We start from the raw sequence: 27,756 nt of genomic DNA, 5'->3' as shown, positions 1-27,756 counted from the left end.
TGTTGAGTCATTTCAATCTTGTTCAACTCTTTGTGAACACATTTCAGGATTTTCTTGGCAAAGATATTGGAGCAGTTTGCCACTTCCTTCTCTAATTCATTTTATAGATGAGAGATTTAATAGTTTGTCTCAAGTAACTTGCCTAGAGTCAACATAGCTAGTACTATCTGAGATAGGATTTGAATTTATGAAGATGAATCATCCTGACTCCAAGTTTGGTGCTGTATCCACTGCACCACCTAGTTGCTCCATCTATTCATTTAGTAAACCTTTATTGAGCAAGTATTATGTACAGAATAATGTAAGAGGCCTTCTAGAGGATATAAAGAGGCACTGATAGAATGGAAAGAATGAAGAGCAAAATAAGTAAGAGATATACGAACTCTTTTGACTATCAGCAATAAGATAAGTTTTATCACTTAAAATAATGAAATATCTCAAACACTTAAGAAGGCAGGAAGAGTTTAAAAAAAAGTAAGAGGATCAGGAGAGCAAAATGAGCAAAGCATTTTGTTCTTGATAGTTTTTGATGAGTGGTAGCAAATCATAATCCATCTTTCATCCTTAGCCAAAAGTTGCTAAGAGGCAAATTTACTAAGTTGAAAGAGAATACAAAATACCCAGAGTCTTAGAATTTCTTCTTATGGATAGTTTTTAAGATGAAAATGTTCACCTCTGTTTCCTTGAACACATCCCTCAGCTCTTCCTTGTACTTTAATTCTTTTTGTAGGAATTATTGATTTTATTTTCTTGAACACAATTTTATATGGTAATATCTGTGCAGAGGCAATTTTCCATGGTTCAGGGATCTGGACTATTATGAACATTTGTCTTAGTAATGTGATTACAGAGTTACTAACTTGATCTTAATAACATTTGCCTATTATCATGTATTAGATGCATGAAAGGAAAACAATGTATTTTCTAACATAGAGAATTACCCTTGCATGTGTCCCATAGTTATTTGTCATAACAAGGTAGATGATAGAATAAAAAATTGTTTCAGATCACTTTTGAATAACTATTGGTATCATTTAAAATTATAAACAATTAAAATTATTTTATATATAATTATTAAAATTATAATTTTATGACCATTGGTAAAAAATAAACATAGAAAATAAGGGATAAAATGTTACAACAAACATTTAGCCTTTAACACTTCAGCAAAAAAAAAATTGTTCTATATCCTTTCTTAGGTTGTCCTGAGTTCTACCACCACATTTTGCTTTTTCCCTTTCCTTTTCCCTTTCTTTTTTCTGTTTCTGTTTCCCTTCCAATTTTTTATATATAATATAATGTTTTACATAATTATATAAATGTTTAATATAAATGTTAGTGGATGGTCAGTTCTGATTCTATTGATTTGTTTTCTTATCACTTACTATTGGCATTACTATTCCATATTTCCTCAAATGCTTATTATTTATTATAATATCATAAATTATGTTAATTATCAAACCACATTTTACTCAGCCATTTATTGGTTTTTAGATATAGACTGTTTCTACATAGTTTTGCTATGTAAAAATAGAATAGCTATTGATATTTTCATATAGCTAGTTCTTTTCCCCTTTTTTCATGGTGCCTTTGGATTTCATCCTATTAATGGAATCTCCAGGTCAAAAAGGCAACATTAGTTTTGTGATTCAGTCATTACTTATTTACAGAATGCTCTTCAGAATGTTTAGCTATTGGCTTTATCTAAAACCAGAAAGAATTGCCTCCAAACTTCATAAGCAACATTACATACAAATTCATTTGTTTGTGTTCCAAGTACCTGCATTACTATGTTGTTTTAATAGCTGCTATTTCTGCAGTGTTTTTTATATATACAAACTATTTTCTCCACAATAGCTCTGAAAGGAAGGTAATACAAGAACTGTTATCCCCATTTTAAAGACAAGGAAATTATCCTTTTCTTGTTTTGTTCCCTATCACTTCCAAACTTCTGAAACAGAAGTTTCATTATCTTCTACTATTCCTAATTTCTCTTCAGTTCTCATTTTCTTTTTCATATTTACCATTAGAGCAGAGAAATTTTCATTAAGATTGTTAGTCACTAATAGGTAGACAAATTCAGTAAGACTTTAAGCAATGACCCACCACAATTTAAAAGGATTCATGATGAAACATGCTATACCCTTCAAATAGAGAATGAAGAAATTCAGAATTCAAAGGGAAGCACATTTTCTTCTATTTAATTTCCTAATGCAGGAATTTGTTTTGCATGACTTATATTTGTAGTGTTTTTTTTTTCTTTTTTCTTTTTCTGCTTTCTCAATGGGAATAGTGAGAGGGAGAGAGAAAATATGGAAATGAAAATAAAATAAAATTGACTTTAAAAATAATAGGCAAATTCAACTGAATGTTCTTTTCTAATTTTCCCTAGACATCTTGATGTATTCAATGTAGTGACCATTTTACATTCATTTAAATACTCTTTGACATTAATTTCCAGAACAATTGTTTTCTGGTTTGCCTCCCATTTTTCTGTTAAAGGAGACTGAAAGTTTGAATAAATGAGGCATATATTTAGTTGATTAACTTGGTGAGAAAGAGTGAGTAAATGTAAACTTATCTTTGATACAAAATTATACTTACATAAAATAGAATATTGTTGTTCATTTATAGCATTATACTAATTCTTGATCATTTGTGGTTTAAACTCTTGGGATCTTCCTATTCAATTACTTTGGTTCTTATTCTATAGTACCCTAGTGTTGTCAGTTAATTTATGTGCATACACTTTTGTTTTAGTAAATTGGATTGTAGACTTCCAGAATTCAGAAAGCATGTTGTAATTGCTTTTTTTTTTTTATCATTTTTTTTGTGTTGCCTAACATCATATTTAGCATAAAGGACACTCTAGAATGCCCTGTGCTGGAGTAAAAAAGTGTATGGATCCTAAATTCTACAGCTTAGCTTAGTGATTGGCGTTCAGTAGACACATAGTAAATGACTGTAATTAATTGATTAGAGTTAGATGGGACCTGAATACATGTCCTACCTCTAAGATTTAAGACAATGAGCAAATGTCTCTCTGAACCTCAGTTTCTTAATCTGCAAAATGCAGACAGTAGTATCTGTTGTGCTTATCTCAAAGGGTTGTTTATTATATTGTATATAATGCACTTTGTAAATCTAGAAAGCTCTATAATGAGAAACATTAATTTTATAAAGCACTTACTAATTTTTTTGATTGATGGTTCAATCTGTGGACTTTTTAGAACTCTTGTCTGTTTGCTTTTTATATACAGCCTGCCTTTTAAACATTTTAATGACAACTCCCAACTTATTTCATTAGAACTAGCCCAGCTAAGCACAGATAGGCTCTCACCTGAAAGCTGACCACTGACTTTTAGCCTCAGTAATAAATGAAAAGTAGAGGTAGTCTAAAAATCTTACTTCAACCCACAATTTCAACACTTTTATCAACTCACCTAACAAGCCTTTGTCCACAGCTGTGAATAAACTGCAGAATTGACTGATATGTGAGATACAGAGGAAAAGGAAGAAAGTGTACCTTGTCATAGTCTGGACATAAGCTTGCTGCTGCTGCTATATGTGTTTGTGTACTTATGTGTGGGTGTATTTGTAAGTTGAAATTACTGACTAGAATGAGGTTTTGGTAACTATCTTTGGGTTTCATCTATTTGTGCTTTACAATTTCTCTTACCTCAGTTGAATTGTTGTGACTTCTTCTCTACCCTCAACCTCCCATCACTGAAACAAATACATTTATTAGGGGGAAGAAATTAAGTGATGTTCCTCACTGGGACTCCCTTTTCTTTACTTAAAACAGATATGAGATAATAAAACTGAGAACCAAATATGCCCTGAACATTTAAATTCTCTTAACACCTACTTCTTTTGCATTCATAGGATGCAGTGACAATCTGTACTCTGGGAATTGGAACGGCATTTGGAGAGTCGATTTTGGATAACACTCCCCGCCATGCTACCATTGTTACAAGAGAGTGCAGTGAACTTCTCCGCATTGAACAGAAAGACTTTAAAGCACTATGGGAGGTAAACTCAAAGGATTTTCTTTCAATTAATGTAATTTTAGAACAACAAAGACAGCTGTAATGAGTATAATAACATTATAATCAAACCTTAATATGTTCCTTTTGAATCAGATGGAATTTTATTTTTCAAACATTCTTTTGAATGGGTGAACACCATTTTGACACAGCTATCTCTGATTTTTTTTTAAAGTATCTGCTTCATTTTCTATAGTCTATCATAGCTTCTAATTATATCTCGAGTGACCATTTAGTATTTTCTTTGCTTATCCATATTGCTTGAGCAGTCCTTCTAAGACACTATTCTAGAGGTGTGTTCTTTGTAGGGAAGACTATGGAGAAGGTTCTTGTAGTCTTACTGTAGTTTTCTTTTAGTTATTAAAGCTTAATATTGGCATTCCTTTTTTAATTAAAAAAATACATGAAACACTTAAGAGTTAATGTCTGTATTGTTTAGATGCTTTCTAGACTCTCGTGCTCCATAATAATATATGGTAGGTGGCTGTGCCATAATAATGCCTGGTTTCTTGCCAACTTCAGAATGGAGAGTGGCACAGCAGTGAGTGGACACAACAGGTCCTGCTGGTTTTTGCATTTATCTGCTGCTTACCAAAGTCTCTCAGTTATTGAACTCATTTATGGCCTGCATTGGTAATAAATTAATCTCATCTGCAGTCATAGCAAAGCCAGCCCTTGTAAAAGCCCAGCTAATCCTTCCATCCCCTCACTCTTGGGAGTTCTCTCAGCTTTCTGATTTTAAACCATGGTTAGTCCTTGCCTTTGTCCTCATCTCAGTGTGTTCAAGTGTTAACCCACTGAGCTGGCAGGCTTCACTACTTGTCCTAGTGTTGCTAAGATTTTAAACTTGATATAAAAAGAATTTCGTGTAATCAAATAGTATCCCCCAGAGCAAAACAAAATGCACTAACCGAGAAAACCTGCAGGTGAACAAGTGATACTTTGCTTTAAAGGCCACACAAAGCCTTAGAAAACCTCAGTGGTGAAACCTGTTCCTTTTATTCTTGGCAGTAGTGTATAAATTGTGGGGTTACTTGTTTGAAATGCTTCTCTTGGAAACTATTACAAAGCCCCAACTGATCAGTAAAGTTCAGAGACAAAAGCTTAGTTTTAGGAAGGAAAAACTAAAATAGGTTTCCATGAACTGTGGGTTTTCTGTCAATTAAAGTGACTGAACTAGAGGCAAATAAGCCATTTCTTGATCTCTTATTTTAAAGGGTGAACCTAAATGTCCTTTTAAAAAACCAAATTTGTAAAAGCTATTAAAGACCTAAATGATCCTCACCTGTGAGTTGTTCAATTGGAGAAATGATTTCCTATGTGGCAACTGATTGAAATTGATAACATTACAGTGTTTGTAAGAACCTTTTTAAAAAATGGCTTTTAATTAGGGGCTCCTCAGGGCTGTGAATTTTAGTATCCCCAAAGAGTATAATTTCTATAAGTTTTTAAAACATTTCTCTCTCTTTTTTTAACTTTGAAAGATTTAACATTAAATCATTTTGGGGAAAATGTTGGGATATTCTATAGGTACTGGACCTATTATTTAAGTTTATATCTGTACTGTTGATATATTTGTGTTCAAGATCTTTGAGAAACATTTTCTCATATAAGGAATGCCACTGAGTTACTATATTAATGGACAGCAACTATACTAGGAAAAATTAGGTGGAACTTCAGGGACATATCATATGTCATTGTTGTGTTCAGATAGAATTTTCACAATTGTGCCATGTAACTTTTACCCTGAGTGCAAATGGTGATCCTAGGATTGTGATTTCTGATCTCTGTGTTAGAAATAAATCACATGATATCAGATCACAACTCCTCTATAAGAGATGGCTAAAGAATCCTTGTTGAATGAATTGTTGGTGACTATTAGGATTCAGATGCCAAATGGTGAGAATTAGGATTCTTGAATTATTCTTGGGCTAAAAATGAATATGTTCTAATTATGTCTTATTACTTGCCTATCAGTTAAGATTGAATTTTGGGGTTCCCTTCAGGCTATATTATGAGGAAGACATTATTTATGTATATATATGTTATGAATATATGTGTATATGACTACATCAATATACATATATATTCATAACTCCGAGAGTGGCCTTAACATCAATTTGGAGGAATTTGGAAAGGATATAAATAGATTAGAACAAAAGCTGTGGTTTTTAGTTTTCTATAAGCTGAAATGGCAAGTTGCATAGAAAGCACATATATTACAATAACTCAGATAAAGGTACTTGAAACTACCCTTAAAACCAAGTCTTCTATAATATTCCAGGGCTGCTTCATGAAATCAGTGTCATGTCATCTACAAACAGGCATATTTAGTTCCCCTTTCTATTAGATCTTTTGTATAGGGGATCTTCCTCTAACAAATGTATATGTGTATACATGTTTCATGGTTTCTAACATATGAATCAGAATGGGAAAGGGCAAAGTAGTTCATATATATATATATATATATATATACATATGTGTGTGTGTCTGTGTGTGTGTGTGTGTGTGTGTGTCTGTGTGTGTGTGTGTGTGTGTGTGTGTGTGTGTGTTCTATTTGCCCTAAAGGGCAAGGCCAGGAGTATTGGGTAGAACTTCACAAAAGGCAAATTCAGGCATGATGCCAGAAAAAATTTTCTAACTATTAGGGCTGCCTCAGGAAGTGATGAGCACTTTGTCAGTGGAAGTCTTCAAGCAAAGACTGAATGACCATTTATCAAGTATGTCATCATGGAGATCCCTTTCAGACTCTGAATGGACTAAATGGTAATCAAAGTCATTGAAAATTCTAAAATTCTGTGATTCAGTTATTTACCACCTTTAGTGTTACTACTCAGAGGATCATGCAATCATATTAATCTCTTATATTATCATATAATCAAATTATCTTCTATCAAGAAAGCTGATATTTAACACGTATGCTTAGCAGACTCTATGATCATTTTTGCATTGTGTTTTACTCTATCAAGTCTAACCAAACCAAAGGGCTGCCTCAGGTAGTAGAGATGTTTCCTACATAGGAAGCTTTCAAGTAGAGGCTGGATGACCAGGTTCTAGGAATTGTGACAAGAGGGATTCTTTTACAGGGGTGAGATAGAATCGGGCTTCTTAAATGGTTTCCACTTGTGATCCTTTTCACCAAAGACATTTTTATGTGATCCTGAGAATAGGTATATTATATCATATATATATTAAACATTTACTGATAATAAATCATAATTTCATAATCCCCACATTTAGTTATGAGACCCCATAAGGGGTCATGAACTACATGTAAGAAGCTAGGGACTAGATAATCACAATGAAGTTTTCTAATTCTGATATCTTTGATCAATGTACAGACTGCTATTTTTTAACACTACACTGAATTCTTAGGACATTGTTTTCTTTTCCCATTCTGATTCACAAATCATAAACCATGAGACATGGTTTTAGTCAGTCAACATTATTTCCTGAGTGCAGAGAAACATCTAGGGTGTAAATATTTGGTCTTCTGATCACAGTTTCTGAATAGTGGTATTTGTGGCTATGCCCTAGTTAACATATAATGAAAGCAGTATGTCAGAGGAAATGCTGGCCAGGCTAAATTTGGAGTATTGGGTTCCGCTCTGGGTACCACATTTTTGGAAGGACATTAACAAAGTGGAAAATACCTAGAAGAACAGAACCAAGGTAGCTTAATGGTCTTGAGTTCAAACAATATGAAAATCATTTGGAGGAACTAGGGATGTTTAGCCTAGAAAAGAGAAGACTTTGAGGGTAGGGAAAGGCTTTGATTGTTGTCTTTTGTATTGGAAGAATATTAGAAGTATTAGATTCACTTGGCAATTAGCTTATTGTAAGGACATTTTTCCTGTCCTAAAACAAAATGAACTGGTATAAGATAGAGGAGGGTTCTCCCTTATAAAAGGTTCTCAAATAGTGACTTCTTGCCAGAGGGGATTCTTTTTTTTTCATGTCTTAGCCCTATGCTACTCTGAAATTCTATCATCCTGAGGTTTTAGGGCACAATTATATTTAGAAAGTCTGTTCTTATGTTACAGACATCAAATTTTAAATATTGCCTTAAAAAAAAACCTCATGGTTGCATTTTTATCACTTTTTTATTTCCAAAAAAATTTAGATACTCAAGAATCCTTAGATCTCACAAGAATTTCAAATTTATGATACATGTAGAAGGTTCTTTGGCAGAATCACAGTGCACAGTATTAACACATAGATAAACAATTTCATGTTAGACCAATGCCAAAATACTTTAATCCAAATACATCTCAGACAATGCGAAAGATAATTTTCTTACTCACCCTTTTTTAGGTCTATGAAAGATCAACAATAATTACATGCTGATTCTATACTCAGTGTGCTGATTCTTGCTTTCAGTTTATGTATGCAGTATGTGTAAAGTTTTTAAAACCCCCCCCCCAAAAAAAATACCTTACTAGCTCTCCGGACACCTAATGTGGGAATAGTAAGTCAGGAAGAGAACAAAGGAACCCCTGATTTCTTGTCCATTGAAAAATCATCTTGCTTTACACATATTGGAAGGGATTTTATAGAATTAGATAATGAATCACTTTTATATTTATATATCAAGAGCTACCATTAATCAAAAATACCCATAATCTTGGATCAAATATTAATAACTGGTTTAAGACTCCCAAGCCTATACTTAACTTCAGCACTTTGTCATTTAACTTCCTTACTGATGGTATAAAGTGCCACTGGTTTCACTGAGTTTAAATTCTTATTGTCTCAAGAACTGAAAATGGTATGCGGTAGCTTTTAATATTAATTTTCTACATGTAATTCAAGGGCCTGGCTATCATCTCTTGCTTTTCTGTGATAGTATTGAAAATGAGATGTTTCCTTCCCCTGTTATATATTTTAATAAGTATTAATATCAAACATGAGTGAAAGGAGTAAAGTATTATTGACTAAAGCAGAATAAATTGTCACAATTCACTTAAGCTAAGAAAAGGTGAACTGACCTTAAAGTAAGGCTGCATAATGCCCCTAAATAGGACCATAAATTGGAAGCTGAAATAGGGAAGGAGATAAGGAAAGACAATTTTTATTAGCAAAGAGCCTGGGAACTGGAAAGGACAATAAAGAAGTGAAAAGGATCATTTGCATCATGTGAGAATATTTATTTTATTATATTAATTGATAGAGACAAATGGATAATGGCTCCTGGGGGGGAGGGGGAAGGGAGGGATGTATATAAGATGTATATATTAGAAAGGTTCTGAGTGTTTCCAATTTTACTTACACAATAAAAAACAATATAAGACAAGGCTAATTGAGCTAGCATTGAAAACTTTCACAAATTCCCAGATCTTATCTGCTTTTTAAATGGGCACAGGGGAAAGCAGTGGGAAAAATATGTTTAATAGAATTACACATCTAAAAGGGATCTTCTAGGTCATCAACTCTATTCCTTAATTTTGTAGATGAGAAAATTGGGACCCAACGAGATTAAGTGATTTTCCTGAAGTCAAACAAATAGTAAATATCAGAGATGGTTCTTTCATAGTAAACCCTATGCTCATCCCACCATTACCATGATGCTTTTTTTCAAATATAGAGTCATGAAAGCTTCATCAACTACTTCTACCAACAATTTTCTGATTTAGTTGATAAGTCCTAGGGAGTGGTCTGGGGTAGGTAGAAGATGTCACTTGCTAAATCATAACAATCAGTAAAGAGTCAAGAGTGGAATTTCAATCCAAGTCTTTTTTGACTTCAAGCCCTGTAATCTAATCCCCTTAGCTAATACATTTTCAGATAACAGTAATACTAATAAACAAGGTTATTTTTAATTGGTCATGGGGAGAAGCTAAGAAATAAAGCTTCCTTTGTCAGAAATGATGTGTACATGATTACACAGAAGTGACTCTATGGCCTTAAAGACATCTATTTTTCTTATACTCCCAGTACTTTGAATATAAGAATTCTGCCTTATTTTTCACAACCTGAGAGCTATTCTCAATGCTTCACTCTTCCACATCCCTCATATCCAATCATGTAACAAGTCTTGCCAATTTTGTCTAAATAACATCTTTCACATTCAACCCATTCTTTTTACTCTGTGGCTATCCCTCTAATTTAGTTTCCTATCAACTCTTAGCCAATTATTTCTATCACTTCCTATCTAGACTCCAATATATGATCTTTCCTTTATTTAATTCATCCATCATAGCTCATAGCTGATATTCCTAAATTCTAACAACTTTTTATTGTCTTTAAAATAAAATTAAAACTCTTCTATTTATCATTTAAAGCTCCCCACAATTTGCCCCAGCCTTCCTTTCTAGACTCTATGTATGGTTCAGTCAAACTGACTTAGCTTTTGTTCCCTGTACCAAACATTTCATTTTCCCCTTCTGTGGCTTTGTCCCCTGGGTGTGGAATGCCCTTTCTTCTCTCTGCTACCTCACATGATCGCTAATTTCTTCAAAGTTAATCTCAGATGCCAGCAACTTGAGGGGCCTGTCAGTCATTAGAGCTGCTTCTCCTACCTGAAAAATTTACTTTGAATTTAATTTATCTATATTTTGCATTTATTTATTTATTTGTATGCATATTGTTCTTCCCTCAAATAGAATATAAACTTCTTGAGAGCAGGTAGTGTTTCATTTTTCTCTGTTTCATCAGTATCTAGCACAGCATTTGCCTTGTAGTTGATAGGAGCAGTGGATGGTGCAGTGGGTAGACCTGAGACACTTAATCCTGTTTGCTTCAGTTTCCTCATCTCTCAAATAATCTTGAGAAGGAAATGGCAAAGCACTCCAGTGTTTTTGTCAGGATCAGTTGTAACCCAAATGAGCTTACAGAGATGAACCTTACTGAAAAGACTCCACAACAACAAAAAATGTTTTTTGAGTGAAGAAAGGAATAGTGGACAGAAGCAGCGCTGAAACTTTTACTGTAACATGCCCTTTTAGAAAGGATACATCTTTTTAAAGTTTATATGTGCATGTAAAAGAGCATGCTCTTTTCTTCTCCTTCATTTCTTTCTGAATTTCTTTTTCTGTTATGTCACAGCAGCCTTACACCTGGAAGATGACGCCACCATTGTGGCTTCTAGCTCTCTAATTTCTTCTAGGAACCTCTGTTTTAAAGGAAGTACCTCGGCCAGCACATTTATTCCATTCTTCTCAGGGTTCTACAGCTGATTGAATGAATATTTTGTCCAATATATTCCCTATTTGGGTATTTTCTCCCTGTCTAACCGCGACTGATTTTCAACTTCCTTTTATGTGTTTTCTTTCCCCTTTAGAATGTAAGCTTCTTGAAGACAACTTGTATATATATTCTCGGTACTTCACAAAATGACTGGAACATAATAAATACTTAATAAATGCTTGATGATTGATAACAAACAATTAACCTTTCAGAAGCCTGTAGATACTATATGAGCAGGTATTTGTCACAGAAAACACACATACACAGAGTTCTTTTTAATTTTTTTTAAATAATAGCTTTTTTATTTTCAAAATACACACAAAAGATAGTTTCCAACATCCACGTAGGCAAAACTTTGTGATCCCAATTTTTCTCCCTTCCTTCTTATCCTCACCCTCTCCTGGATAGCAAGTAATCCAATATATAAAACATCTGCAGTTCTTCTGTATATATTTCCACATTTATCATATTGCACAAGAAAAATCAAATCAAAAAATAAAAAAATGAGAAAGAAAAAGAAAGCAAGCAACAACAAAAAAGTGAAAATACTATATTGTGATCCACATTCAGTCCCCATAATCCTCTCTAGGATGAAGATGGCTCTCTCCATCACAAGTCTATTGGGATTGGTCTGAATCACCTCACTGTTGAAAAGAGTCAGGCCCATCAGAATTGATCATCACATGATCTTGTTGCTGTGTACCATGTTATCTTCATTTTACTCACTTTACTTAACATCAGTTCATGGAAATATCTTCAGGCCTTATTGAAATAATTCTGCAGACAATTCTTTTTTGAATCAGTTCCTGGTGAGGAACTTATCGATATAGGTTGGCACCTTCCTTGCAATTTATAGTCCTAGGCGCCCTGCTACCTGAGATTTTAAGCAACTGGAGTCACACGGATAGTTTGTGTCAGAGACAGGAAACCTGAGGAAGGTAATACAAAAAGAAAAATTTGTAAATAAAGTAATATTCAGGGAAGGGAGCCTAAATCTGCTCCATTGCTCTTTAACACTCCATTTGGAACTATATTTCTCAGAAACATCTGCTCTTGCCCAGGTAGGAACTAGTTCTGTTATCTTTCTCTATCTTTCAAAATCAAAATTTTAAACCATGAAATTTCTCAAAAGTGCTTGAGGGTTTTATTGTTTTGTTTAATGTACTTTTGACAATTGCTGATAACCTCACAATTATATTGTTAGAAGTAGATCTTTAATCAATCAATATTTTTAAGCATCTACTGTGTGCTTGGCTAAGTAATTGGAATACAAGGACAAACTATGAAACAAGCCCTACATTTTTTTTTTGATTATAAAGGACTGATCAACTTAACTGCTGACAGCTAGCCCACTTGTAACATTCACACATGACCCAGTATCATGATACATAAGTTGGAGAATATAGGAGAGAGAGAGATTAAAAATCCATCTTCCTTCCTATGACAAATGCCTACTCATATAGCATCTTTGGGCTTCTGTAAGGTTATTTCCTAGCTCAGAAAATTGCATCAAAAGGCTAAGAAAAACATATCCAAAAATAAACATAAAAGCCAAGATTCCACGCCAGGAACTCTGGCCACACACATCCTGTTGGGCTGCTCTCTTGCCTCACCCCTCAGAGTCCTGATCCTTTCAAACCAAGCGGAAGCCTGACCAGATTATTTGTCTCCTATGTCTACTCCAAGGGTCTCTCATTGCTCTATCCTCAGACTCTACTTCCTTTTCATTCAGTGACAAAATGATTCAAATCCAGAAAGGAAGGGAGTGAAATTGTTGGGAGGTAACTGAAAGAAGAAAAAAAAAAGAGGAAGTCTCTTCCTATTGCCACTGACCACTTTAGCTTCCCTGGATAACACATAAGCACCAGTTTCCTTTTCATGGACAGAAATAATGCTAAGAGTTAAGAGTTACTAAGAGGAAATTTACTATGGAGATAGATTTTGCCATCCACATCAAGACTAGGGCTTCACTGTGTCTCTGACTGAGAGTCAGCAAAAGGAGAACGTATGCGCTACAAGGTCAGAACTCAATTTTTTATTCTTTTGGGGGGGAGGCAGGAAAAATATGCAACTGATTACATGTATTGTTTGAGAAATTGCATTTGAAATTTCTGGATTTTTGTCCCATTGGATCTGAACAATGATACTCTGACATAACTTGTTTTCACAAATCTTAGAAAGCACTATTTGTTCTTAATGATGGGGGATATGGTGTTTAATGAAACAGTCTTTCCCTGTCCCCTCCTTTTTTTGGTAGAAAACAGAGAAGTGGCCACAAATAGCTTTTTAAAAATAAGTATTAATATTCAATTAGTCACTTAACTCATTTGATTGGCATATAATTTTAGAAATGAACTTTGGTCAAAGGAACAGATTAAATGCTATTATACTTCACCTTCTGCATGTCAGTGGGACTCTCTCCTATGGTTCTAAGACAGTGTGTGTCCTTTAATGTATTAGGAGTTCTGTTTTTTACATTATTTATAGTTTGAAGCCATAGACCTTCTCAATCTGTGATCTCCTCATCTTTCAGAGGATCATCAGGGGAGTCAGGACAGATCAAATCAAAACTCTAGGGAAAGCCCAGATGTTGCACAGCACGGCTGGTGGTGGGGTGTTGTAAGAAGTGACTGGCTTCTTTGCATTGATGTTAAACCTGAGATGCCTCCAGGGTAGTAGGGGATGGTGTGCTGATGATCTGGCTGTCTTTGAGTTCTTCTAAGCAGAAATTCTGAAAATATACTCAGCACAAAAATTCTGTCCATTGACCTCTTTCCCATGAAGCTTTTTACCCTTCAGATTCATCTAGTGGTTATATTCTTCACTTGCCCTTTTACATGGTTGATCAGTAAATGGGAACTGATGCTACTTGTGGTATTCTATCCAAGACAAACTTGTATTGCAACCACAGGCAAAAAGAATTTTTATCAGGCTAAGTACTTTGTTTTAGGGCATCTCCCAGGGCAATGTATTGGGCAACCAAATTAGAGAGAACTGAAATAGTGCCCCCCTCCCCAATACTGTCCCACAGAGTTAGGAAATGAGTACTGATAAATCTGTGGGCTAACTAGCTGCATGCATAGGACATGGAACCCTTAGTCTGCTTTCTCATGCTTAAACATGTGGGTAGCACACAGCTCTGATTCCCAAAGCTCTTTGTGGAAGAAAAAGAGGTCATGTTCATGATAAAATCTCTAGTCCATTTTGTTCAGATTATTATTAAAAATTAGCCACAGACATTTATCCTAATATTTCCTGTTTTAGGCCAACACTCTTCCAATCATGGGAAAAAAAAGCAAATAAGATTTTCAGGAAGAAACTATGGTATGACTTTTGAGGAACAATGTGGTTATGGGACTCTCCTACTCTCTCTTTGTGTCTCTGTTTCTGTGTCTCTTTCTGTGTCACCTCTCTCTCTCTCTCTCTCTCTCCTTCTCTCTCTCTCTCTCTTTCTCTCTCTCTCTGTCTCTCTCTCCTTCTCTCTGTCTCTCTCTATCTTGTTCTTTTCTTGTCTTTCCATCTCTTGTTTCTCTTCTTCCACCCTTATGTTTCTCTCCCCCTATTTTTCCCTTCTACCCTCCATCTCCCTATGTTTCCCTCCAGCCTTTCTCTCCTTACTCCAGCTCCTCCTTGTCTCTTCTTCCTCCCCATTCTATTCTGACCACTGGAACCCCACCATTGAGAGGAACTCTGGTTCTATTCCTGGATTAGAGTATCTTGTACTGAGAAACAAACAGAGAGAAATCTGGTTGCAGTATTTGTTCTTTCAAAATTGCTTTAGGAATGTTCTCCCCAAAGGATTTTGCTGACCTCAGACCAAGGAGGCATTTTGAATGGAATGGGAAGATAGAGACCAAACCAGTAAATGGGAGTCTAATCATGCAAAAGGAATATTGATGTGGTCTGGTGGTCTGGACAGACACAAACATCTGTTTCTGGCTTGGGTCAATCTTGCTCTAAGCTATCTTTCTTGGTAAACCTATGGCAAAATGTTGGTGCTAATGATTGCCTATTCACCTGTAGTGTTGAGAGTTAACAAGCTAATGTTGGTTAAACCTCTAAATTCAAAGAACCATTTCTACTTCTTTCTACTCAAAGAACTCCCACCCACAAAAGCTGTGCATATAAATGAAGAAGGAAAAAATTGAGAAATCTGTACTGCAGCTGACATCATGACAAATGGAAGTATTTGAATGTTTGACAGGTACTTGGAGCAATTTCTTCATCTTTTGCAATGATGTGGTTTGATTATCCTCAATGCTATTGGAAAGTATTTTGAAGCTGTCAAATATTGCCTGGCATTCTTTGCACTCTGGCAGGGATTTGTGAGTGTGAAAGGTGTTTGTTATTTGCCAGACATGTATAGATTTCTCCAGCTCATTTTTTCTTCTCTCACTCAAAAATTTTATTTTTTAATTGGAGTTTCTGCCTGATCTTTGTGATAATATCTTGATTGTTAGATCTGACAGAGGAATTTATTCAGGGCTTTATTGATGGTTGCCTACTTACTGGCAATTGTACAGAAATTGGAATCCAAGGACCTGCTTCTTGATTCTGCTAATAACTTACGATATGATTTTAGACAAGACATTCCACTGTTCTGGGCCTCAGCTTCTTATTGTATAATGACCATGTCAGATTGCATGATTGCTAAGGTGCTTTCTAACTCTGAAACCTGTGACTCTATCTAATCTGATTTAAGGGTATTGATGAATGTATTACTGCCCATCTAAAATCTTTCCTGCTGAATTTCAGAGTTTCAAATTAGGTCTGCAGTAACCCCTTTTAAAAGTTGAATGCCATCATGAGGGAGAAACATATTAAGTGACTGATACTTGAGCCTACATTAGTTTAATATTTTTTTTTGTTGTTGTTCATTCATATCAATTGTATCTGATTTTTTGTTTGGGGTTTTCTTGGCAAAGATACTAGAATGGTTTATTGTTTCCTTCTCTAATTCATTTTATAGAGTGGTACCTGAGCCAAACAGGGTTAAAATGACTTGCCCGGGATTACATAGCTATTAAGTGTCTTAAGTCTGGATTTGAACTGAGGTCTTCCTGAATCCAGACCTGGTTCTCTATTCACTGTGCCAGCTAGATGCCTTTATTAAAAATTAGTAGACAATTATATACAGATTTTATATAATGTAAGTTACATAATATAATATATATAATATACTAATAAGAGTATAGACTACAGAGATAAAATGCTAAATTGGCATAAAGGAGACTCTTGTTTTATTGCTGTCTTTTGTTTTTAATCATAAGTACTTCCAAATATGTAGCTCTCACCTCTTCATCTCACCAATGAGCTTTCCCTGTAATAAAGTAAAAATTGGTAAACTCAACTGACCCATTTGGCATCTTACGCAAAATTAGGAAGGGCCTTTTTTTGATAGGAGAGAAGAAGCAAAAAACAGAGCATGGGACTCTGCCAAAGGCAATTGATTCTAAGCTCAGCTATAATAATAATATTTCTATAGATAGCATGTATGTCCTAGGTATTATACTAAGTGTTTTATATTTCACATCTCATCAACCCTAGGAGATAGGAACTATTATAATCCTCATTTAAAAGATGAGAAACCTGAGGCAAACAGTTTGTTTGATTTGTCTAGACTTATACAAATTTTCAAATCCATCTTAAGGCTGTATTTGAACACAGGTCCTCCCAGTCTCCAGTCTCTATATACTGCACTATTTAATTGCTCAAAAGACACTAGCTCCTGATTAAGGGGCAGTACTATGTGGGGAAGGAGTAGCTAGATGGTATAACAGATAATAGTAGGGGTCCTGGAGTCAGGAAGATTCATCTTCCTGAATTAAAATCTGTGTCTAGTACCACATCTTGTTCTGTGCCGTCACCATGGTGGACTACATTCAGTACTAGAGTCAGACACTTATTAGTTGTGTGATTCTGGGCAAGTCATTTAACTTTGCCTCAGTTTCCTCATCTGTCAAATGGGCTAGAAACTGAAATGGCAAACCACTTCAAATTCTCTTCCAAAAAACCCCAAATGGGGTCACAAAGAACTGGACAATATAAAAAAAAATGAACAATCAAATAGTGTGGAGGGAGTGCTGAAAAAGAGGACACATTTTATTGGGGGTAGGAAGTTAGGCATGAAGGAAATCTCTGTTTTTATAGTTTTACCTAAAGCAAGCTCACTTTGTCTGAACTTGTTTGTGTGACTCACTAAAATATGTTAGTTTAATTAGCTATGTGGCTTTGGCAAGTAATGTTTTTCACTGAAATAGAGAAAGATAGAGGCTTATACAACTGTGGGGAGGTCTTAATTTCCTCAACTGTAAAAATGAAAAGGTTGCAATAAATATCCTTTGAATTCCTTTTCGGTTTTCAATCTTTGATCCAATTATATATATCTATATAAATATAGATATATAATATGGAAAAAATAAAAGGAGTTGAGAGAAGTAAGAAGTATAGGCACAATCTTAGGAGTTGGGTTTTGTCACAATTAGGTTTCCCTCTTTGAGAGGAAAAGTACATAGATTGTGATAGTGCAGTCTCAGCATTGACAAACAAGTAAAATTTACCCTACTTCATTTAAATTGAAGCCCCAGCCATTGACTTCATCTCTCTTGCTGCCCTTAAAGTGGTGTAAGTGTCTAAAGCCATATTTGAACTAAGGAAGATGAGTTTTCCTGACTCCTGGCCTGGCATTCTACACACTGTGGCACCTACCAGCCCATTGGCACTATTTTTCAACTGAGGAGACTGCTATAGACAGAGATTGAGTACCTAGAATTACGTAGCTAGTAATGTCTGAAGATCCATGTGAAGTCAAAACTTCCAGACTCCAGGCCCAGCACTCTTTCTACAGCACTGTTCCAACATATTTCTAGTGAACACAGCTGGGCTTGGACCACTTTTTTTTTCCAGAGGCCATCCTTTCTCTTATAGAATCTATTCTATTGATCTATTGATAACAACCCACTCTTGATGCTTCTGTAATCAATCTGTCTGGCAGGTGATGCTGCCGCCATCACTTAAAATGACAAAAATGTTATTTTAGACAATAAATTAATTTTAGGAAACACTACAATGTTAAGATTCTTTCAGGGACTGGACTTTTCATAGACTTATGGAGCAGAAATTTAGAGTTAATTTCATTTTTGGTTTTATTTTTAAGACACAATGAAAGAAAAGAAAATTTGTAGGACTTTCACTTTCTCAAAGTAACTATAAAAATAAGTGCTGCAGAGAGATTTTCTTGCACTTCTGAACCTTTTGATGTAACCTAGTTTATCTGTTTTGCTACTGAGATCACATTCAAAAAGTTCTCAGCATATTGAATCACAATCACTCCACAATGTTTGAACTTACAAAGTCAATTGCTTAAAGAAAAAAGCACCAAAAATAAGGACTGCCAGAGATGGAGAGGCAAGCTCATTTAGCTTTGACCTCCCAGCACTAGCTGCACATGTATGTGATTACCATAACATCTTTCTGGAGAAGTCCTTCTCTTAAGGCTTAAGTCCCTTAAGACTTCACACTTACTGGAGTTTGTGACCTGGAGAACAACAACTAAGAGAAATTCAGCTCTCCTTTGAATAGATATAAGATCCATGCCCCCCAAAAAGGATTAAGAACTCTTGGATTAGATGATCCCTAAGGATTCTACTCCATTAAAACTTCGGATTCCAAGTATATTCTTATCTACAAAAGTATGCTTTTCTGAGGAGAGGAGTTATAGTCAGGAGAAGGGGAGAGTGCTACAGGTATCAGAATTGCAATAATGATGGGGAAAATACCATTTTAGTTTGAATTCCAAAAACTATATTTCAAGTATCATGTTTCTTTTTTTTTTAATTTGTCCAAATCTATGCAGTGCCATGGAAAGAATATTGACTTTGGAATCTAAAATTGTGGGTCTGAGATGATTATTACTTGTGTAACTTTGGGCAATGTATTTAATCTCCCTGGGCTTCAGTTACCTCAATTATAATATGAAAAGACTAGATTATATGATTACATGAGGTCCCTTTCAGTATCTAGATCCATGATGCTAAGTTTATGTCAGTCAAAGTCCTAAACTTTAGGACACTCCCAATGAGAAAATTCCTTTCCTGCAGATTCCCTTCTATGACAGTCTCAAAGAGTTTTCAGGGGACACTGAGAAGTTGAATTGTTTTAATTTTATAACTAGAACATATGGCAAAGGCAAGACTTGAACCCAATACTTCCTGATTCTGAGATTGTTCCTATATCCATTATGCCGCTTTGCCTCCCATACACTATATAGAAGAGAATTTTACCAATCTCTTCCTGTTACTAAGTATTCCATAAATGCTTAATGAATGGTAATAAAAATGCCATTTTAGACAATAAATTAATTTTAGGAAACACTACAATGTTAAGATTCTTTTAGTGACTGGACTTTTCATAGAATCATGGAGCAGAAATTTAGAGTTAATTTCATTTTTTGGTTTTATTTTTAAGACACAAGGAAAGAAAAGAAAATTTGTAGGACTTTCACTTTCTCAAAGTAACTATAAAAATAAGTGCTGCAGAGAGATTTTCTTGCACTTCTGAACCTTTTAATGTAACCTCGTTTATCTGTTTTGCTACTGAGATCACATTCAAAAAGTTCTCAGCAGATTGAAGCCATCAATCAAGACTACACACTTCAACACTTAAAGGCCTTGCAGTTTCATCACAATGGATTCTCCCTTCATGCATTCAATTCAAGAGCTTGCTAGTAGAAATAGATGGCCTTTTGAGAGTTTTATTGTTGTTGTTCAGTCATTTTCAGTCATTTCGGACTCTTTGTGAGCCTTTTTGAGATTTTTGTGTTTAAGATACTGGAGTAGTTGCCATTTCCTTCTTTAGATCCTTTTGCAGATGAGGAAACTGAGCCACATGGAGATTAAGTGACTTGCTCAAGATCACACAGCTTCTAAATGTGTGAAGCCAGATTTAAATTCGGGAAGATGAGTCTTCCTGATACTATATGGTGTCACTTAGTTGCCCTTGTTTGAGAGATACCATCACAAAAAAAAATTATTGTCTTACAGCCAGTTTGGCAGTGAGTCTCCTTGAATTTAGGCTGGCCTGTGCAGGCAGGTATGTGGTGTATTAGCCAGCCAGGACTCAGTGCCCTTTTGGTAGCCATTAGTAGCCCAGTCAGAGTTGACATTCTACCAATATACCCTTCCAAAACACAGGGTGTTTTGAGGCTATGAAGAAACATTGCAGAAAACTTGGCAGGGTCAGAGCTGACAGCGTGAAGTGGAGAAGCTTGTATGGCCCCTTGTCTCAGAGTGCTGCTGTCACAACATTGCTCTGTCACTGCTCAAATCAGACAGTGATGCTTCTTTTTTTTAACAAATGACTGTAACTTTATGAAACTGCCCTTTGACTAATTAATAGACCTGTCTATCACAGTTTAACTCATTCTCTAGCATTCTTTTCTGAAGAATATTTTAAAAATTATTTTTAATGATCATAACTCTTATTCAACTAAATTTCCACAGGTTGATACCAACATTCGTGTTAAGAATTTATAACCTCCTCTTATAATAAAGAAAAGAAATTTTGGAAACTACTTTGCACAAACTAAAAGCATAGCAAGTGTTTCTGGAAATTTATGTGAAATTTAGTTCTGATAGCCCTAGATTTACTTAGAGGTCTTAGGGTTCTCCTTTCACTCTCATTCGGACCTCAGACATTACTTTCCATCTCTGTGGACCTCATAAATTGAGGACTGCTTATCAGCAATGTGAGCTGCTGCAAATCATGTAGATTCTTGGTGCTAGAGGCAATTATAAGTCAATAGACATTTATTAACAGATAATAGACAACAATAATATAATATATTATCTATATTATAATAGACATGTACTAGGCACTGAGCTAAGCAGAAAAGCATCAGACAGTCCCTGCCCTCAGAGACAATAGGTAAAGCAATTATGGTCAAAAAAGAATACACAGCATCAGTTGGGGATAATCAACAGAAAGCATTAGAATGAAAAGGGATCCAGAAAGGTTTTCTATAGAAGTTGCAATAAAAGAAGGAGTTTTGTTACCTCGCCTCACCTCTATCAGTAAAATCCCAGATCCAGATCCTTATTCTGTATATAAGGCATTAAGATTTGCAAAGCAGTCTGTGAAGTTAGTGCTTTATTAGCCCAATTTTGCAGGCAAGGAAACAGGGAAGAGTTTAAATGACAGGATTACACAATTAATATATATCTGAGATGAAATTTGAGCCCAGGACTTACTGACACAAAATTAGAGTCTTGGTCCTCCTCTTAGGTGGCGTTACAATACTAGAAGATAACTAAAAACTAAGGTTTAAATTGAAATTTGTTTTCATACATGGAAAGTCCTAATAGCAAAACTGGTTTAAATTATTATTCATTAGATATTTGTGCCCTAGTATGTTCCTTTGAAAATGGTAATGTACATGGATATTAGTAATAAATGAACAAAGAAAATATATAAATGGATGGTTGTTATATGGAGTTTTAGTAAATAGAGAGTCTTTCCATTTATGACTCAGAATTGTCCATAACCTTATATTCTCATGTTGTGTGGAATTATTTTTGCTTCATATATATCCCACATTTCCTGTGTTGATGTATTTGTACCTATCAGTGCAAGCATCCCTGATGATATGTGTCACCTTCTGTCCATGGCCCTGGAGAAATTAAATCTTTATGCTGACAGTGCAGCTGTTATGAATTGAGCTCATAAAATTGGGTTGGGGAAAGGTATTCTGTTGACATACAGTATTATTTTTCCTTAATTTCTCTCAGCTGGGTAAGATTTCAGGTCTGTAAAATTAGAGTTAACATAAACCCGAGACAGAAAGAGAAAGCAGGAACAAAATTCTTTTTGCAAACGTTGTCTATATTTCCTTAAAATGCATTTCATTGTTCAACTACCAGTTTCTTCTCTATTGCTGGTTTGTTCATTATTTGTTCTATTCTTGATGCTCTATAGCCACATGAAAGTGCTAATGATTTGACTGAAGTTATAATCAAATGAAGCATGGGCACTGATTGAATATAAAAAGTAAGAAGTCTAGGATGATTCTCTGTTGTATATTTAGTTTGATATTCCTAAAAAGGGCATTTTCTGGCATCCTGAGAGATTAGATCAGGGATTCTTAACCTTTTTTTTTTCATGACATGAACTTATTTGGCAATTTAGTAAGGCTATATGAACTACCACTTCTCAGAATACAGTTTTTAAATGGACAAATAAAATACATGGGACCACATAGGAAATCAATTGTATTAAAATACAGCTATCAAGATTTATATACACACATACACACACACACACACACACACATATATAATTTTTTCATGGACTAGATTCCTTTCAGTATTCATATCCTGTGCTCCATTTTCCCTTTCTCTCTTTCATTTTATATCCACTTTCAAATTTGGGAAGTTATTACTTAAATGATATTTCTTAATTGTAAAAGCAAAAGCATATTCAGTGGTCCTCAAACTTTTTAAATATTATTTTATTTATTTTTTAATATTTAAATATTTTAAATAAATTTAAAATAATTTAAATATTTTTAAATCTTTATAGTCAAAGATCAATAGGAATCGTTAGCTTTGATAAGATATAACAGAATTAGAATTTTAAAATGTAAATGTGAACATGCTAAGTAGCATGGCTTAAAATTTTCCAATATCACATTATGATGTGAAATTGATCTTGAATGTTCAAAGGCAATTTTGGTGGAACACAAGTTCAGAAAGGTTCTACCAAACCCAAAAAGCTCTGAATATGATCTGGGGAATAGATTGTGTACCTGCTATTAGGATTTACTTAGTTAAGTTTGGAGAAACACATTATCACATATTTCATTACTGAGTGATGAATACTTTTGGTCATGGAAGCTCATAAAGAATACTTAATAAGGTGGGGTATTTCAATTTTTGTTAGTAAGAAGAATATTCATTCAGATGAAATCTTAGATCTTTCAGAGTGTCAGAATACAAGAATAGCAAGTGAGATACTAAGCTAAATAGGAAACATCTTCCAACTTGTGAAACCTCTCTTACCATATAGTTATTATCCTCAGAATGCATTTATATGCAAATGAATTATTTTTTCATTTTTTTTGTTTAAAAGTCTTTGGTAATATGTAATTTTATGGTGATAAGATCTCTTTAATAACTATAACCAATTTCTCCTTGATGAAACAAATTACATCAGAAACAAGAAAAGACAGAAAAAAACTATTTCATGTTTTCTCTATAATTTTTGAATGATTTCAGAATATTGTGGAAAGGAAAAAGAGGCATAAGTAGAGATAGTTGCAGAGCAAGAACTGAAAGCCAGAGACCACTTTTTTTCCCAATAACTCTCCTTAATCTTGAGTGAAGGAATTTTTCTTGCCTTTCATTGGTGAGGTCAGTCTCAATCACTGACCTATTTGTGGGGGAAGTAATTTTTCATCTAATAAAAGATATTGAGCCAAGGTATGAAATATTATTTCTTAATTTAGCAAATTAATTTGCAACATATACAAAATCATCTTGGCAACATATATTTTCCCACTAGCTCTAGCAGTATATAGATAAACTTCCATTTTTTAAAATACACACAGGGTATTGTGAAGACCATATGAAATGACATGTAGATAGAGCATTGTAAGTCTAAAAGTATCATGTAAATGCTGGCTAATACTATGATTTTATTATGTATTATTTATGTATTTATATGCACATGATTCTACATTATATTATCCTTGTATTTTAATATTTTCTTTTATATTATTATTGCACATATACATACATACATTTATATAGACACTCCTATTTGTATTTTGAAAGAGAAGTTTATCATCATTTTGCTGCTGGGTAATGAATATTTAATCATCTTCTAGAGAATTTCATAAGGCATAGAGAGACTCTACATGGCTTATTCATATTACTGAAATCAAGGGTTCTTCTTTCCTTTTTTTCTTTTTCCAGTTTTATTGGTGTTCTTTGTTTTTATATGATAGATATTTACAGAATACTCTCATTTTGTGAGAAGTCTTTTTTGTAACAAAATAAACCAGTGAAGTTATCTGAAAATTCATGCCACATTTTACATGTATAATATGCTCCCTACTTCTCTCTCTGAAAAAAATGAACAGAAAATCCTTTATTTTCTCTATCTTCCATTCTCCATCCTACCTTTAAAAAAAAAGAAAAAAGGCATTTTTTGGGTAAAAAATATGCATAGTCAAGCAAAATAAATTCCTCCATAGTTATACACAAAAATGTTTTTCTAATTATACATCTAAAGCATCTTTTCTCATTCTACATTTAAACCTCTTTGTAATGGATAATATATTTCATCATTGGTCCTCAAGAATCATCTATGATCCTTGTCTTAATCATACCTTATGATTTCAAAATTGTTTATAACTGTTGCATAACAAAGTTGTATAAATTTTTGTCCTGGCTCTATTAATTTCATTGTCCATCAATTTATAAAATCCCTCAAAATTGTTCATTTTCATGCTATTGATGTCAAAGTATAAATTGTTCTTCTGTTTCTGCTTATATCATCTCAAATCAATATTTCCATGTCTTTTAAAAATCATTTATTTCTCATTTCTTACAGCACAATAATTTTCCTTCCTATTCATATACTACAACTTATCCAATCATTTCTCATTTGTTGGACAGTATCTTTCTAGTTTTTGCCACCACAAAAGTTATTAAATATTTTTATACATATAGAATATTTTTCTTCTTTGAGATATAAGCCTAGAAGTGATATAGGTGGGTTAATTGTGATGTGCTGTTGGGGGATCTATGAATGGGCACAAGCATTCTGGAAAACATTTTGTACTTATACATGACCATTGCTAAAAGCTGCATTTTCTTTGAAATTGTAGATTTCTGAATTTTTGAAGTGTTCCTGGAATTGTCACTTTCAAAAAAATTGCTGTAAAAAGATTGATAAGAGTTCATTGTTACATCTCTTTGTCATATTATATATTGGTTGTAGTGAACAGAAGAGCTAGTTTCCCCTCGAACAAAGAGGAGTTAGTGGAAGAAAGTTCAAGAATGATATTTTCAGGGCAGCAGCAGATTTTGATGTTTCAGCCAGACTGAGTTTCTTGTTTTGAGATAGGCTTAGAGAAAAATTGTAGCAAACTGGCTGAGCTGTGAAAAACGAGTTGGGCCAATGGATACAGATGATGTGAAACTCCTGTAGGAAGGAAGAAGGAAGGACCATGGCTAAGAAACTCCAACTCCACCTTCCTTGTAAGAAGCTCTTTCTTGAAGCTATGACTTTGTTCTTTGCTAACAGACTTGAGTCTGAATCCCATTTATATCCATATATTTTTTGTAATGAATGTTCCCATATCATGTTATGTTATTGCAGTTGCTATTATTGGCTGATTGAAATATTTGAGGAGCCAATCAAAGTCAGGTATTCCTAGAAAGGAGACACTACACATATAGGTGTAACTGTACTTTTATTATTGATAAGTCTCCAAGACTGAATACTGTGCATCTGTCTTCAAACAACATGTGAGTAATGCAGGTGTGAAATGTTGGTACATACACAAAGCTCTGTTCTTCCTATCAGATGTGATTATACTTGCTTTTGTTTGGGTGTTGCCTGATGGACAAGAATAACACTGTTTGGGTAAGAATCGTCTTGTCTTTAGGCGTAGATTCCTTTCTGGCTTCCTCCCCTAAAAGAAGCACTTCCTGTCTTTTAGCCAAATGATGAGTAATTTGAAGAGACTTCAGGATGTGACATAGAGACCAGTCAGGCCATAATTATTTTGATGGGATAGATGACAAATCAGCTCTTAGCATACATCCCATCTAGGTAAAATCAGGAAATACAGAGAAAGCTAAAAATAGCTCATGGCTGTGTAGCAGCATCTTTCACTGTAGTGATATGTTGTCAAATTAAAGAAATCATGCTTACCCAGTTTCTCATTGCAATACCTAAACAACATAGGGCTTCTTGTCATTTAAATTTAAATGATTTTTGGCAATTGAAAAGTATCTTAAGAATGAACTTCAGGGTAAAGAATTAAGGATTGTCATTCTTAACCAATATAAAGATAGGATAACACGTGAAGTAATAGCAAGCAAAAAAAAAAAAAAAAGAATCAAGATAGCATGCATCTTAAGTACAATGAAATATAGAAAAATAATAGCAACAAAATTCAATGAGCATCCAAATGGAAAAAAAAAACAGAACCTAATACCAAAAACCCTGAAATTTATATAGATCAACTTTTCATTTGGATATACTTTAGATAGCAGATAGTTTATGGCTTTATTATGATTTTAATTATGTTATCTTTGTGTTTGTCAATGTAATTCTGTTTAAATTATTATTGAGTATATAAAATATTTTTAAAGAAAATTACTATATGTGCTATGTATAACAGAGAATGTATTACAAGAAGTACAAGATATTTGAAAGATGACAGTATATAGGATAATAAAATTTTTTCTAGGATAGGTTTTGGTAGTTTATTATTATTGAGTCATAGACATCAGTTGCTTAATTTTTTAAAATCAGAAATATAGGCAGAAAAGGGCCTGGGGGAAGTCACTTACCCTTTCTCAACTTCAGTTTCCATATCTATAAAACAAGAATAATTGCTGTACCTATCTCAGAGGTTATTGTGAGGATCAATTCATATAATACATGTAGTGTTTTGAAAAGTTTAAAATACCATATAAATACTATCTATTATTTTTATTTTTATTATTATTAGCAGAAATAAAAATTGGCAGAGTTAATATGAAAGTACATCTTGATTCTCATGAGCAGGAATGAAAAAATTGAATCCAAACATTTAGTTAATTCCTTGTCTGTGTTCCATCTGGTAGAAATTTATCAACTGAGGTGAAAAATCAAGAAAGAGACACTTATGGAAGGAACAGCCTCATATTATGAGGGCTACAGTTCTTAGTTTAACAATCCATGCTGTTAGGCTTCATTTTCCTACAAGAGGTGCTCTGTTGGAGAGCTTTTCCAGCAGAGCTGGCAGTTGGGAATCATTGATTCCTCTGCCAGAACTAAGATGAAGAATTGTGATCCTTTTTAAATCTTTTCTTTATTTCAACTTCAGTATATACTGTAAGAAGGACAGGCTTAGGGCAATGCTTGGTGTTATAGAAATACAAAATCACATAACATTTCCTAGTCCTGGTATATCCTTCAGAACTCTGTGACTTCCCATTTTTCCCCCTTTCCAAGCAGCAGATAAAGAAAAGATGCAAGTGAGAATGTCATTTGATTCTGATATTGAATATGTGATTTAGAGCCAAAAAAGAAAGGAGAGATCATATCCTTACATTGGTCAGCTTGATCTGAGGAAATCTTATGTCTAGGACAAAGTGAGAAGGACAAATTCAGGATCTGTAATAATGACAGTTAAACAAAAGAAGGAGATAGGACTGAATCAGACTTGGGAAACTGCTCAGAACTTTCTTTATTCCCAAACTGGTTCATCTTTCCTACCAAAACCTCTTCTTTTGGATACCAGTTTCTCATG

The 27,756-nt window shown here is 34.2% G+C and overlaps 1 protein-coding gene across 8 annotated transcripts in view; it reads left to right on the top strand.

The window, feature by feature from the left end:
• Positions 1-27,756, top strand: part of RAPGEF4 (Rap guanine nucleotide exchange factor 4) — a 329,401-nt gene that overhangs the window by 70,403 nt on the left and 231,242 nt on the right. For 7 of the 8 annotated variants that reach the window (XM_051991059.1, XM_051991058.1, XM_051991060.1 and 4 more), the window contains exon 4: positions 3,886-4,032. In XM_051991059.1, coding sequence (XP_051847019.1) covers positions 3,886-4,032 — 147 coding nt within the window. Of the gene's footprint in view, positions 1-3,885; positions 4,033-12,885; positions 13,251-27,756 lie in introns of those variants that run through there. The other variant, XM_051991063.1, reaches the window with a different exon arrangement.

This window comes from Antechinus flavipes, chromosome 3 (assembly GCF_016432865.1).
Source record: "Antechinus flavipes isolate AdamAnt ecotype Samford, QLD, Australia chromosome 3, AdamAnt_v2, whole genome shotgun sequence".
Lineage (NCBI taxonomy): Eukaryota > Metazoa > Chordata > Mammalia > Dasyuromorphia > Dasyuridae > Antechinus > Antechinus flavipes.
Note: the sequence above shows the minus strand (reverse complement) of the source record. Positions and strands in the feature narration are given on the sequence as shown.